Source organism: Schistocerca americana, chromosome 8 (genome assembly GCF_021461395.2).
Source record: "Schistocerca americana isolate TAMUIC-IGC-003095 chromosome 8, iqSchAmer2.1, whole genome shotgun sequence".
Lineage (NCBI taxonomy): Eukaryota > Metazoa > Arthropoda > Insecta > Orthoptera > Acrididae > Schistocerca > Schistocerca americana.
The window spans coordinates 75,070,413-75,085,779 of record NC_060126.1 but is presented as its reverse complement, the minus strand read 5'-3'; the positions used below and the strand labels follow the sequence as shown (position 1 = coordinate 75,085,779).

Here is a 15,367-nt window from a genome sequence, read left to right as displayed (position 1 = left end):
GGCTGATGGGGCGGTAGCTGGCAGGGGAACGAAGATCCTTCCCAGCCTTGGGTATGGCGACCACTTCAGCGTGTTTCCAGGCAGAGGGATATTGCCTGGTTGTGAGGATGTTGTTGAATGTGGCCGTCAGGATGGGAATAGAAGCTGGGGGTAATTGCTTGAGGAGGGCATTCGTCACATTATCGGGGCCGCCAGCTTTCTTGGATTTGAGGTACCGCAATTGCAGTGCAACCTCCTCTTCGTTAATGGGGGTGATTTCATCCTCAGGGTCCTGGACGGCAAGGAATTGAGGGAGACGTGCCGTGACCAGGCGAATATGGCCGGGGTCAATGGGGTCATTGACCGGGGTGAAGTTGCGCGCGAAGACATCAGCCAAGGCGTTAGCCTTGGCGTCTGGTTCGGACACAAAGTCATCGCCGACCTGTAGGGGGGGGATCCGTTGCCCTCGTCGCAGAAGGCTTTTTGTGAGCCGCCAAGCAGACGGGTCACGCAGGTCAATGGCAGAGATTTTGTTCTCCCAAGCCTGATTGCGGTGGTCTTGCACCGCAGCCTTGATTTGGCGCTGTAATCTATTGATGAGGCGCTTGGTTGCCGGATTCCGAGTGAGCTGCCATTCACGGGTGGTCCGGTTTTTCTCTGTGATGAGAGCAAGGATGTGGGGGGGGAAGGCCCGCGCGCCTCCGTGCTGCGCTTATATGCCCTCGGTTGCGCGTGGTGGGGGGAGGGCGGGCCAGAGTCTATATAGGGGGGCGGCGGGCGCGCTGGGCGCAGACCGTAGCCGACTCGCCAGCCGCTGCAGCTGCTGTTTGTGCACGTTTTGCTTTGCCCGAGGAAGGAAGGAAGGATGACAGGCCGCGGCAAGGGAGGAAAGGGGCTCGGCAAGGGTGGCGCCAAGCGGCACCGCAAGGTGTTGCGCGACAACATCCAGGGCATCACGAAGCCCGCCATCCGCCGCCTGGCTCGCAGGGGCGGCGTGAAGCGCATCTCTGGTCTGATCTACGAGGAGACCCGCGGGGTGCTGAAGGTGTTCCTGGAGAACGTGATCCGCGACGCGGTGACGTACACTGAGCACGCCAAGCGCAAGACTGTGACGGCCATGGACGTGGTGTACGCCCTGAAGAGGCAGGGGCGCACCCTGTACGGTTTCGGCGGTTAGGCTGCGTCGCAGCGGGCGCTGGCCTTCCCGCGGCCGTGCTTGTGGGTGGGAGAGACTAGAAAACGGCCCTTTTCAGGGCCACCACACTGTTCGGAAGTTGAAAAGTGCGAAAGAGTCTGTGTTGTTGCTGCGTGTGTGCGCGCTGTGTTGTTTGTTTGTTTCTTTCTTTCCGTTTGAGCGACGTGATGTGACTGGGAGGGGAGAAGGAAAGGAAACGTGTCATGTGGCTGGCTGTGTGTGGAGCTGCTTCGTTTGTGTTTGTTATTGTGTGTCTTTGTATCGATCGCGATGGAGATGGCGGGCTGTGTGTTGTTGTGCGAGAGGCGGTGATTATTTGTTTGCGTGGTTTGGCTCTGTGTGTTTGCGGCGGCGTTGGGGTTTCCGAGGCAAGGCGTGTGGGCATAGGCGGCCGGATCAGCTGTTTGTTTCGTTCGTGTCGACGGCCGTTGCGCGCGGGAGTGGAGGGCGGTGTGTCGACACGCCTCCCTTTAACAATGGTCATTATTGCTGCCGTTGTCGTTTGGAAGGCGACTGCGACCGTGCAAAATGTGTGTGTGTGTGTGTGTGTGTGTGTGTGTGTGTGTGTGTGTTGGGCCACACGGGCTGTGTGGACGACAAGATGGCGGACGTGCGCCGGCGGCGGCTGTGCTGTGAAAGTGCAAAGTTAAAAAACAAAGCAAGGTGCGGCGAGGACGACTGAAATTTTGCTTTGGACGTAGGTTTGTGTGGTGGCCCTGAAAAGGGCCGATTGTTGTGGGCCGAGCCGGCAAAGCGCGTTGCGTGCAGGGGAGCACGCGGCGCTGCGACTGCCTGGCCTCCTTTAGGCCTTCTTCTCGGTCTTCTTTGGCAGCAGGACGGCCTGGATGTTGGGCAGGACACCACCCTGTGCGATGGTGACGCCCGACAGGAGCTTGTTGAGCTCCTCGTCGTTGCGGATGGCAAGCTGCAGGTGGCGCGGGATGATGCGCGTCTTCTTGTTGTCGCGGGCCGCGTTTCCGGCCAGCTCGAGCACCTCAGCCGCGAGGTACTCCATGACGGCGGCGAGGTAGACGGGCGCCCCGGCGCCGACGCGCTCTGCGTAGTTTCCCTTGCGCAGGAGGCGGTGGATTCTGCCGACCGGGAACTGGAGCCCAGCCCTGCTTGAGCGGGACTTTGACTTGCCCTTGACTTTGCCTCCCTTTCCGCGTCCGGACATGGCGATGGGCTAGCGACGGTGCACACGAAACGGAAACGAAAACGACCGGTGCGAGCGGCAGCGAGTCGAGCAGCGGAGTGCGTGCCGGCGCAGCCGGGGTGGGGGTGCTTTATGGGCTCGGGTGCGGCGGCCGGTTGCGCGCGCGCCCCATTGGTCGGCGGCCGCAACAGGGCGAGCTGGTAAAGGTGCGGCGGCGGCTGGCGGCGGGTGCCACTGTGTGGGGAGACGCTGACTAGAGCGGAGCGCTTGCTACTGGTGTTGCTGCTGCCGTACGTTGGTTCGAGATGCCGCCCAAGACTAGCGGGAAGGCCGCCAAGAAGGCTGGCAAGGCGCAGAAGAACATTTCGAAGGGCGACAAGAAGAAGAAGCGCAAGAGGAAGGAGAGCTATGCCATCTACATCTACAAGGTGCTGAAGCAGGTGCACCCTGACACGGGCATCTCGTCGAAGGCGATGAGCATCATGAACAGCTTCGTGAACGACATTTTCGAGCGCATTGCGGCCGAGGCTTCTCGCCTGGCGCACTACAACAAGCGCTCGACCATCACGTCCCGCGATATCCAGACCGCTGTGCGGCTGTTGCTGCCTGGCGAGCTGGCCAAGCACGCCGTGAGCGAGGGCACGAAGGCGGTGACCAAGTACACGAGCTCCAAGTAAGGAGGTGGCTCTGGAATGGAAGGAAGGATGGAGAAGGCTCCTCCGTTGCGAGAGCGGCAAAACGGCCCTTTTCAGGGCCACCAACTTGCCTTTTGCGGGAAGGGCGGAATTGTTGTTGTTGTTTTGTGGACGGCTGTGATGTGTGCGTTTTGATTGTGGGTGGGTGGGGGTCCGCGTCAAAGCGTTGTTGCGGGGTACGGCCACGAGGTTGGTCGCCGTGGCGTGGAATGGTGGCACGCCTCGTTGGCGTTGTGTGTCACCGTAACGACGGCCGTCTGCGGGTTTGGTTTGCACATCACACATGGCGAGGGTGAAATGTGCAATGTTTTGCCGCCCACTATTCCCTTTGCAGTACGCCGAGTTGTCAATGGTGCGACGTAACTGCAGCGTGGAGGTGTGTGGAGTGACGTTGAAATGAACGTGCCATTAAGAGACGCATTGTTGTTTTGTATTGTACTGTACGTGTACGGCGACACGCACGATGATGTACCATTCGACTCTGATTTTTGATAGCCGTGTCTGACTGATTGCGTAGGACGCACGCACACCGATGTCGTCATTCGAGATGCACGCGTGTCCAGTGCAGTACAGTAAGCGCGACGCTAGACGACGACGACGGCGGCGGCGGCGGCGGTGGCGGCGGCGGCGGCGGCGGCGGCGGCGGTCGTTTTTGGCGAATGTCTGTACACGTGTTTGTCTGTGTCCATCCGGTATGTATTTGTTTGTTTGACATAGTTTTGTGTAACTGTCGATCGGCGCGATAGACCGGCGTCACGCAACTGAACCGAAGTCTTTGGGCACACCCGTCATACTGTTGTACACCGTCGCGCTGAGAACGGTAACGAAAGGTTGACTTTGATCGGTCGAATGTCTGGGCAGAACGTGAGGAATGAGGCAAGAGTGCAGGAGGAAAGGACAGAGGGGGGGGGGGCAAAAGAGAGAGGAAGGGAGAAACGCATTCGTAGAGCAACGGAACGTTCCCGTGTCGGAGGCGTATTGGAGCCGCACTGAAATGCGTTTAACGGTGGCGCGGCTGCAAGTGTCTGCCGTGGTGAACGTTACCTTACCTTTGACGGCTGCATTGGGCTTTGCCTTTGCTTGTGCTTTTTGCTTTCGCTTTCCCGGATGTACGTAACGTTTGTTGATATGGTTCTGAGGAAGAGTGTATGACAGTGCCGTGCCGTCCATGTTCGTGTGCCCTCCCATTGTTGTGTATGCTATTGTCTGTGTACTTGAATGATGTATGTAGGTGTTTAGTGGACATGTTTTACCAGTGGGGGGAAATGGATCGTCGATAGTTGGCGTCACTCTGTCACGGTCGAGATGACGCACCCTCCCTACAGAAAGGTGTCGAGAAAGTGTGTGTGTGTGTTTAGCGAATTGCGTCCGTGAATTGGCAGTGTTTGGAGGTGGGCGTGCCCTGCATGTGGCCCGGAAGGCTGTTCGTTTGGCGGTAGTGTTGTGTGGACAGGGGAGGGGCATGCGTAACGCTGCTGGCATGGCATTCGGGAGATGGGAGGGGGCAAACGAGGAGCGGCGGCCAGAGACGGGACGGGGAGGGGCGCGGTGTGGGTGGCTTGCGCCTGTGCTCGGCGTTGTGGTTTGTGCAAAAGAGGAGGAGAAAAACAATGAGGTGCCAGGGAGGGGAGCGTTGTTGTGTTGTGGTTGTCGTGGTGTAGCCGCAGACGCGGCTGTCAGTGAACGTGGCGAGACGGACGGATGCGCGGAGGGGCGGGGGCGGCGCATTTCGCCGGTGCCGTGCCATGCCTGAAAGCCGCGTGGTCGCTGTGTTGTTGGTGGCGTGGGGGCGAGGAGAGTACCGTACGGGTGTGCTTGTGCGCCGGAAATGGCACACTGCGCCTGCCCGTCTTGGAGGCTGATGGCTGTGGTGTGGAAATGGGGCGCGGTGATGGTGAAGCAGTTGAAGAACAGAAAAAGAAACCAAAAACGTAAGGGGGAGGCCATGGCGTGATGCGGCGGTGGTGGTGAGAGCGGGAAAAACAAAACAAAAAAAAACAACAAAAAAAAGAAGGGAAAACAACAAGAAACAAAAAAGAAAACAAAAAGTCTATCAAGATTAAAATGTAAATGGAAATGGACCCAGGTATAACCTCCCCGCACAAATAGCAGAGAGTCCGATGACAATAAAAATGTGCCAGAATGTTAACGTCCCTACAAAACAAACCCAACGATAAGTAACAGTGCAACAGACATAATGAAACCTGATACATTGTATGAGGGCAGCAGCGTTGACCTTTGGCCCTGTATTCAGAATAAAAAGAGCCAAAGATCGTTACCCCAATGAAAAAGAGACACACACACACACACACACAAAAAAAACAAAAAAAAAAGTGCATTTATATCTGCTCCTCAATTGTAGATACCCCTTACACAGCTGTGTGCAATGAATGAGTGCTGGCTGGTAATTAATTTGCACTCCTTGGAGGGAAATGCCATAGGAAGTAGTCTTTAAAAAGTGAATGTTTTTCTTTAAAAAAAAAAAAGTTACTTTAGAAAAAAAGTAATATTGGGGCATTTGTTGTTGAACAAAATAAGTACAATTAACATACGTTATCAGATTTGCGCAATGCAGCTTCACACTACCTTGTTATTGTAACACAATATACTGTACATCGTCCCGAACCGTGACCAGAGTCGCGAGACGAGCAGAGCACGCCGCCGACGCCCGCTCAGTACAACCGTCCACCCGCTACGACTGTCGACTGTCGACTGACGACTACTACCTCTCCCGACTCGCGCTACAATATATATAACAACTGTTCCTGGCGACTCGCTGCGTGCCACTACTGTCGTCTGGCGCGGTCCAAGCGCCGACTAGCAACGATAAATAACTCTCTGGTCAGACAGAGATGCTGTCATGCCTCGCCATCGCTCTGGTAATGAGTACATACGTGTTGCAGCGTGCGTACCACCGGAACACGCAGTGGCGGAGCCAAAGACTGTGTTGTCGAGGTCGAGTGCGTGCGGGAAGAGAGGCAGCGTCGGCACGGAGATGCAAGCGAGCGAGACGCACGGGGGCTGCGGCGTGGCGCGTTTGCGGTTGGCGCCTTTGGTGGCAACGGCCGGGACAAGCAGCGGTGTATGGTGTGGTGCGGGGCGGACAGGGGCGGCGGTGGACGGGGAGGAGGAGGCGGCGCGACGACGGCATGGGGGCGAAAACGGGACGGGGGACGGCGGATGTTGAGAGGCGTCACGCGCGGACAGGACACAGACACAGAGACACACAGATTGGAAAGGGAGGGTGCGCGGTAGTAGTTGGGAATGTGCGTGCGTACCGTGCGGGATGGGAGTGGGCGAGGAACACGGTCGTGGCCCCTGTTTTGGGTGCGTGTGATGACGTCGGTGTGTTGTGGGAAGGGAAGGTGCTGTGGCGGCGGCGCGTAATGGGCGTAGGCCGAAAAGAGAAAGGAACGTGGGCAGTGTGTTGTTGGCAAGCGTCGGTTCGACCGCGACGTTGATGGGCAGGGCAGGGCAGGGCAAGGTTAATGGTGGTAGGAGTAGGCGTGTGGGCGCAAAAAATCTGCCGCTGCAGGCGGTGCCGTAACCGCCATGGCGGGAAGGAGAGAGGGCCAAAGAAAGAAAGAAAGAAAGAAAGAAAGAAAGAAAGAAAGAAGAAAAAAAAAAAAGGAGGAGGGGGGGGGGGCGGGCGAAAGTGGAGAGGCGGTGGTGTGAGAAGGGCGGGGGCGGAAGGAAGGCAGGAAGGACAAGAGGCGAGGCGACGGCTGGCTTTGTGTATCGGTCGGTCTCTGGCTATGCTTCGTTTTCTGCAGCAGGGTCGGTGCGCGGCGTGGCTCGCGGCAGTGGGAACGCCTGGCGGCTGGACGGCCAGCAATGCGGTTGGATGGGCGGCCACAGCACCGCACCTGTGCCCGAGGAGGAGACGCTGGCGGCGGGCCCTGAGGTGAGGCCGGCTCGGCTGGGGCTGGGGCTGTGGATGTGTAGGTGTGCGCCGCTGCTGCAACAACGAGTAAAACGCGAGAAGAAGGGATGGCGGTAGAGAGAGAAAAAAAAAAAAAGGGTCGTGTTGTGTTGATGCGCAGGCAGACGCGTACAGAGAGACGAGCCCGGTCTGCAGCAGGGTGTGGCCGTGCCGAGTGCAGAGCAGCGGCGGCGGCGGCGGCTCGGTTCGGTTCGGCCCGGCCCGGCGGGCCGCGCTGTTGTCGCGGACGTGAGCGCCCCCTGGCGGGTGGCCGGAGGCGGCGCGGCGTGTTGGACGTGTGGCTGGTGGCAGTGCACAATTTGCGAGTGGCTGGCGGTGTGGTGTGGCGGTTGGCGCGTCGGGCGGCGGAGAGAGAGAGAGGAGAGGTATGTGTTGCGGGCGCCCTTTGCTGCGCTGCGTCGTTGCGTGTGCCGTACAGGGCGGGCGCTTGTCGACTGTGTGGGCGGTGTGGTGAATTGGCGGCGTTGTGCCGCGTGTGCCCGGCCGAAGGCGTCGGGAAAAACAGAAGGAAAGGAGAGAGTGTGAGTGGGTCCGGTGTGCGTAGGCCCGTGACGTCGCGTCACGCCGTGTCATGTTTGTGAAACGGCTGCCGGGAGGTGTGGTAGCGAGCCGGTCGGTGTCAGTGCGAAGGGGAATGTGCGTGCGTTTGGCGGTTTCGGTGTGCTTTTTGCGGCGTGAGAGTGGGAATTAGTGGGGCCGGCTGTTGTGTTGGTTCCTTGTGTCTTGTGTCGTGTAGCTTGATGGCAACGTGGAAGGACGCCGGTTTCGTTTCGAGCCTTGCGTGTGGTTGTCGACGTTGACTGGTTGGCGTGTGCCGATGCACGTGCATGTGTGGGTCGCGAGTGCGTTTTTGGCTGGCTGTGTGTGTGTTGGGGGGGAAGGGGGAGGCGGTGGTGAAAGTGCAGTCGTTGCCACGGGCGTCGTCGGGTGGGGCTGGGGCTGTGCGTCGTGGTGGCGGAAAGGTGGTAGGTTGCGGGAAGCGAGCCCGTCGTTGACGGTGTCGTGTGAGTTGTGAATCGAGTGGGGCGCGGGGCGCGGGACAGGAGCAGCGTGCCGCTGCGTCGTGGTCGCCAGCAGAGGCTGTGCCTGTGCGTGTGCTTGTTCGTTTTGTGGGCGGCGGTTCGTGCGAGGCGTTTTTTGTTTTGATTTGTGTTGCCCTAGTTGTTAGTTTATTTTGTTTGTTTTTTGGTTTTTGTTTGTTATTTTGAGACGACGACTGGTTGGTGGCGTGCGCCTCCCGTGTCGTTTGTGTGTGTGTGTTTTTTTTTTTTTTTTGTGTGTTTTTTTTGCACTGGGCCCTGGGGGTGGGTGGGTGCGTGTCGATTGCCGGCTGGCGAAAGGTGCGCCATCGGCGGGGTGGGTCGCCGGCACAAGTAGAGGCGGCGGCGGCGGCGGCGGCGGCGTTGTTGTTGTTGTTGTTGTTGTGTGGTGTTTGTTTTGTTCGGCTGTGTCGGCGAGCTGTGTTGCGGTGCGTGTGAATGGTGGTGCAAAAGTGCTGGCGTTGGGGGTGCGACTGCGACGGCGGCGAGCCGCGGGCGCGCATGATAGTGATGTTGTGAACAGCGGCTGTGTACGGTAGTGGTGTAGTTGTAGCACGACGTGCATCCGGGCCGGCGCGGAAAGCGCAGTTGCGGCGGTTGCCCTTCGGTGCCAGCCATGTCGCGTGAGCGGCGGGTTGCTCTGGTGTCGACACGTGGTGCTCTGGGTTGTTGTGTGGTGCCCTTTGGCCGGTGGGGGTGGTTCGCGTGTGTCTCGTTCGCGCTCGGTATCTGGTCGTGGTCGTGCTGCTCCCCGTCTGTCGGCGGTTTTTCGACGTCGTCTGTACGTTTTGTTTGTTTGTTTGTTTGCGGCGTGCCTGCCGACGTCGTCCCGTCGCGACCTTTCAACCGAAAGTGTGGCGCCCGAAGGTGAACGAACGTAGCCTGACCTCGGCGCTTTACGCTGAGCTGAGGTGAGCTGAGCGAACCGAACCGAACCTAACCTGTGGTGAGGTGAGCTCAGCCTGAGCCCCTAACGTCTACGTAAGGTAAGCTGTCCGGCTCACGCCTCACGTTTTTGAACGCTTTTTAACCTACGTTTGACGCTTCTTAACCTAGCACTGACCCCTTAACCTAACCTAACGTGTAACCTAACCTAACCTAACCTAACCTAACCTAACCTAACCTAAGCTCTGACGCCTGACGTGTTTGAATGCTTAACCTAAGTTTGACGCTTAACCTAACCCAAGTCCCCTTAACGTAACCCACGTCCACCTAACCTAACCTAACCTAACCTAGACGTGTAAACGTAATGTGTAACGCGTAACGTGTAAGGTCGGCTGTCGTGTGTGCTGACGGCAGATTGGGTTGGTCTGTAGATTCGGATTGCAGTTTGCCTCGGTCGAGGGGTTGGGTCGGAAGCGGCGAGGGGCGGCGGCGCCTGTTGCGCAGGCGGCGTCCGTTTGCGGCGGGCAATTGTTGAGAAACGGCTGTGAATGTTGGCGGGCGAGAGGAGGAGGACGGCGCGCGATGTGGCCCGACGGCTGCGGGCCGATCGGGAAACGGCGGGAGGGCGACGGAAGGCGATGGGGCGGCGGAGGCGCGTTTGCACGGCCGTCATCGCCGCACGCCTCGGCTTGTGTGGCTATGGCGCCGGCCGCGCTGGCCGGGCTGCCGCGGCGACGGTGTGGGAGTTTTGCCGAAGGTTTGGCCATTGTGGCGGGTCGTCGGCTGGGGCTGTGGGGGCGGCATTTGGGCGGGGGCGGCGATTCTCGGCGGGCCGACCCAGGCTGTAGCGCGCGGTAGCTGCAGTTTGGCCGTGGTTTGCGGCGCTGCCGTGGCGACTGGTTGGCGACTGTGGTGTGGCTGTGTGTAGCCCCATCCTCGGTGGTTTGAAAGGCGCGGGCGGTTGTGGCGCAGGTTTGGGGCTGCTCCGCACAGGCTGTCGGACGTTGGGCGGTAGCAAGCGCGGGAGGCGCGGCGCGGCGGCGCGCAGAGTGGCGGCCGCTCTCTCGGCCGTCCGCGCCCGCCCGCGACACTGGCTGGGCCCTTGTGATTCTCTGCAAGAAAGGGTTGGAGTCCCTTAGCGATCGTAGTGCGTGTGGAAGCCTTGTGCGACTCGCCGCTATCGAGAGCTACAAAACTCTGCGATTCACTTGCTTCTTAGCGAGTACTAAGCAATTTGTCGTGTTATAGGACCGACATAGAGTGTAGGCAAGATAGTGCGGACTAGCCGCACTTGTAGGATGAATAGAGTAGGGGACGACGAGGAGCCAGGGCCCCACCCGCGGGTGGCAAGCCCGCGTTCCTCTAGGCCAGAACAGACACACAGGGCTGAGGTAGAACTCGCGAGCAGGACCACTCAGGGCGCTCGACCGCGACACCCCGCCCCACCGGCCCCCACGCCTGAAGACTTATGCACTGCGATGATTCAAGAGAAACTGGAACAACTCCGCCGCGACCGCGACGCACGAGCAAAGGAACTCGCAAGACGGCGGGAGCAGGACGGCCCAACCACCAGTGCCAACTCATCTTCTGACGACTGCCGAACGAAGAGTCACAATCCGACGGAACAACACAATGCCATGGACTATCAGGACGAATCCAGCGACTCTGATGCACCATTCCAGGAAGTCAGACGCCGCCGGAAAGGCACCAAACGCAGGAAAGCCGAAGAAAATACCCCCATGCAGACGGAACAACGAGCTGTACCCACCACCAACTACTACGCACCACTACAGCAACAGGACCCAGCAATGGAAGACCAACACCAGCCTCAGCCTAACGACACAAATACTCAGGACGCCACAGCTCCGCCGCCGCCGAAACCGAGAATACCACCTGTGACAATCAACTACACTGGAAAATACCTGGAACTAAACGCTCAATTAAAGCAGAAGATCAGCGGACCACTCAAGGCGATCTACAAAAATAATCAGATCAAATACCACTTTGAAACGCTGGCAGACCAACGAGCAGCACTGGACTACCTCCATTCCATCAACATGCCCTATTTCACCCACCAAGCAGCAGAAGACAGAGAACTCCAAGTGGTCCTCAAGAATATCCCAGAGGAAATTACCGAAGACGAACTCGCCGCCGAACTTCGCCACATGCAATTCACAGTCACGAACGTACACCAGTTCAAGAAACGAGACCTGACCTCCAAGAAACTGATTCCACAGTCGGCTTACTGTGTATCTCTGCCACATGGACAGAAAAGCCGCACCATCTACGACGTACAATACCTCTTCCATACCAGAATTAAGGTGGAAGACTACAAGCCACTTGATGGGCCTGCCCAGTGCAAGAAATGCCTCAAATTCAACCACACTGGCCGGTACTGTCAGATGCCGGTCAGGTGTGTACGCTGTGGCGGCCACCACCACGCAAAGGATTGTACCAAGCCACGAACAGAACCACCCATCTGCGCAAACTGTCGCCAAGAAGGCCACCCTGGGACTTGGCGTGGTTGCCCTGAATTTCAGAAGGCGATACACGCCTACCAACTGCGACCTCCACCATCCAAGGAGCCCCAACAACCACCACAGCCGTCGTTTGCGGCGACTCCGAAGGACTTCCCATCTCTCCGAACACCCTGGACGGCTGCATCGTCGTTATTTCAAACACCAACCCAGCAACAACCAACTCGACCGAAAAACACGGCGCGCCAACGACTGCACGATCTTCGCCAGTAACAACAGCAGCAACGATCCACGGACAACGCCCTCGGACTGTCCGATATCATCGCCGCGCTATCTAACATGGGCTCCATCATCAACTTACTAAAAACGAAGAACGTCTTTGCCATCTTAGCAGATACAGCTCGCAAATTCAACGACGCACCGGATCTGTTATCCAAACTACTCACTCTACTGGAAGGAATCATGGCCTTTTTCACCGACTAACATGGATCAAGAGAGGCATCACCACAGAAACCTTACATTCTGCTTTTTTAACGCCAACGGCGTCGCTCCCAAGAAAGTAGAACTCACCGACTTCGTCGAACACCACAAAATTGATGTGCTACTATTGTCCGAAACGCATCTGCGACCCACCCAAACCTTCAACATTCGCAACATGGTGGGATACCGCACTGACCGCCACAATCGGCGCGGTGGAGGTACAGCAATCTACCTGCGATCTTCCCTCACTCACTCTCTCGAAACCTTGCCTGACATGACGAGTCTGGAAGCCACAGCAGTCACGATCGCCACCATACACGGGAAGCTCACGTTCGTCGCAGCCTACTTGAGCCCTGGCGCAGCCTTCACAGATGAAGACTTTATCTCCATCTTTGATCGATACGACAGAGTCCTCCTTTGTGGGGATCTTAATGCGAAGCATGTAGCATGGAACTCGCGGCAGACGAACGCCAAAGGCACCCGTCTCTACGAACTTGAAATTCGGCTCCAAGCATTCACACAAGGTCCTGAAGAACCGACTTACCTGCCTACTGTTGCACGCCATCAGCCGGATGTCCTAGATGTGGCCATAATCAAAAACATGAATCCTGATCTGTCACTCCAGACGATCAATGACTTGACTTCTGACCACCAACCTGTTCTCGGAACACTGTCTGGAGCTCTTCCAATATTGCCACCGAAAACGAAAGTCTCCACAGACTGGATATCCTACGCCAGGTGGCTAAACAACAATGTGCGCCCCACGGAGCCATTAGCAACACCGGAGCAACTCGACGACGCCATCACTCGTCTGACTTCGAAAATCAAGAAGGCCGCTCACCAGGCCTCCACGAAGTTACTCTTCTCGACACCATATCGCGACCCACTGCCGCCGGCACTGCAAGACTTGAAATATTTGAAGAATCGAGCCCGTAAAAAATGGCCACAAACTCGCAACCCAGCATATAGACGAGAAATGCACCAGCTCTCCAGAGAACTCACGTGGCGTTGCAAGGAATGGCGCGCCGAACTATGGGAGGACCGGATGGCACAAATCCAACACCTATCGCGCGATGAATGGGCACTCATCCGTAATATCAAGAAACCCAAGCCACCAAAAACGGCGCTCACGGATGGCACCAACCTAATCTTTGACAACCTCCAAAAGGCCGAACTTTTCGCGGAAACTTACGAAACGCAATCACGCCTGAATTTTGCAGACTTTGAGAACGATGAGGAAGAGGACGCGCGCACTCGGGCAGAGGCACACCACATAAGACAACACCCCAGCGGAGACCGGCCAGAACTGACATCTCCAGGAGAAATTCGCCGCATACTCAGGAAATTACACTCCACATCTGCCCCCGGACCTGACGGAATTTCGAACGACCATCTGAAGCATCTCCCACGGAAACCACTAGTGCTATTAACGAGAATACTCAACGAATGCCTGCTGAAGGAACATTTCCCACCACAATGGAAACTGGCCAAGATCATACCCATCCCGAAACCGGGTAAGGACCCACTTCAGCCTGCGCACCACCGACCAATCAGTCTCCTTTCCACGATGGGCAAAACGTTTGAACGTGTCATCTTGGCCCGCATCAAGCCGCCCCTCTTGGAAAATGACGTCATTCGACCAGACCAATTTGCCTTTCAACCCAAACTTTCCGCCGAAATCCAGCTGCTCCGGATCTCGGAACACCTCACAAACCAAATCAATCTAAACCACTACACAGCAGCCATTTTCCTGGATGTTCAACAAGCATTTGACAAGGTGTGGCGAGAGAAGCTCATAAGTAAACTCCGGAACACCACCGACATCCCCAACTGTTACATCAAGATTATCGACAGCTTCCTGACCGACCGCCGTTTTTACGTCCAACAGGCTGACCAACACTCAGACACCAAACATCTCTCCGACGGTATACCGCAAGGATCGGTACTCTCTCCCATCCTGTTCACCATCTACGTAAATGACATGCCCAAACTGCCGAACATCATGCTAGCACAGTTCGCTGATGATACGGCTCTCCTTACCAGCAGCCGTTCATTAGATACAGCCATCACCCGCTTGCAACACCAGATCGATATCCTCCTTTTGTGGGCAACTGATAATACAATCACTATCAACGCACTCAAGACAAAGGCCATACTTTTCACTCGACGGAGACCGATTCTTCACCGCCGCCTCCAGATCAATGACCACGCCATCGAATGGTCCACCACGACGAAATATTTAGGGGTCACCCTGGACCATAAACTCACATTCTCAGCCCACATCAACGACAAAAGCCTCAAAATCATTCGCGCCATCCATGGACTATACCCCTTCTTAGCAAGCACTGACCTAAACGTAGCTACGAAGCTACGCATCTACCGCGCGACAATACTCCCGATGATGCTATATGGCTGCGCTACGTGGGGAATCACATCCACCACCAACATCCGCAAACTACAACGACTACAAAACCGGTGTCTAAGAATCATTCTCAAAGCGCCCAGGTGGTCCCGAATTATATCTTTACATGATGAACTGCAAGTCTCAACAATAGATCAAGTAATCCAACTACACGTCCAGCGTCTCATCAACAAAATAGACGACTTAAGGGTATCAACGAGACAACTCGAAGGAATCGCAACCACCCAACCTGAACCATGGCATAAAGTCAAGGTCCCCAGGGCCCTCACAACACAATGAAAAGTGAAGCAAAGGTATGTAGGGCAAAAAGGACCCCTGTGAGCCCAAAGTCCTACAAAAGATAACAATAAAGATGTACAAACCTACCACTCACCCTTGGAAGTCCAGCCGCCAAAGGCGGTAGCACTTCGGCAACGACACCACACAGGTAAAAAAAAAAAAAAAAAAAAAAAAAAAAAAAAAAAAAAAGTGATTCTCTGCTCTGCTGTGCTGTGCTTGCGTGCCTGCCGTCCCGCTCGCTCTCGCTCTCGCTCTCGCTGTGTGTTACGCGCGTCGTCGAAATGGCAGATCAGGCGGCTACGAACGAGACTGCTGCGGCACCCGCCGCCACCGGCACTACGAAGAAGGCCAAGTCTGCGTCGTCTGCGAAGAAGCCGCGCGCCAAGCCTGCGCACCCGCGCACCTCTGAGATGGTGACGGCGGCCATCAAGAGTCTGAAGGAGCGCGGCGGGTCGTCGCTGCAGGCGATCAAGAAGTACATTGCCGCGCACTACAAGCTGGACGCGGAGAAGCTGGCGCCGTTTATCAAGAAGTACCTCAAGTCGGCCGTCGTGGCGGGCGAGCTGGTGCAGACGAAGGGGAAGGGCGCGTCCGGCTCGTTCAAGCTTGCCGGCGCCGGCGGCGGGGGGGGCGGCCGAGGGCGGCAAGGCTCGTGCTGGCGGTGCCAAGAAGAAGCGCGCCGCTCCGGCCAGCAAGGAGAAGAAGGGCGCCCGTGCGGCCGGCGCAAAGAAGGCTGGTGGCGTGAAGGCGGCGACCGGTCGGAAGGCGGGCGCCGCCAAGAAGGCGTCTGCGGCGTCGGCCGCTCCCGCGGGTGCG

At 57.2% G+C, this 15,367-nt stretch overlaps 1 protein-coding gene across 1 annotated transcript; it reads left to right on the top strand.

The window, feature by feature from the left end:
- The first annotated feature begins 10,371 nt into the window (after positions 1-10,371).
- Positions 10,372-11,643, top strand: LOC124545548 (altered inheritance of mitochondria protein 3-like). The gene is made up of 2 exons (XM_047124494.1): positions 10,372-10,788; positions 11,434-11,643. Exons 1-2 carry the CDS (start codon positions 10,372-10,374, stop codon positions 11,641-11,643), a joined length of 627 nt encoding a protein of 208 aa, XP_046980450.1.
- Positions 11,644-15,367: the final 3,724 nt, after the last annotated feature.

What these genes read in the sequence shown, in the direction of transcription:
- LOC124545548 (XM_047124494.1), top strand. Translation starts at nt 10,372, where the DNA reads ATGATTCAAGAGAAACTGGAACAACTCCGCCGCGACCGCGACGCACGA. An exon ending in CGAAACCGAGAATACCACCT is followed by an intron (nt 10,789 to 11,433) that starts GTGACAATCAAC and finishes CCTGAATTTCAG; the next exon opens with AAGGCGATACACGCCTACCA.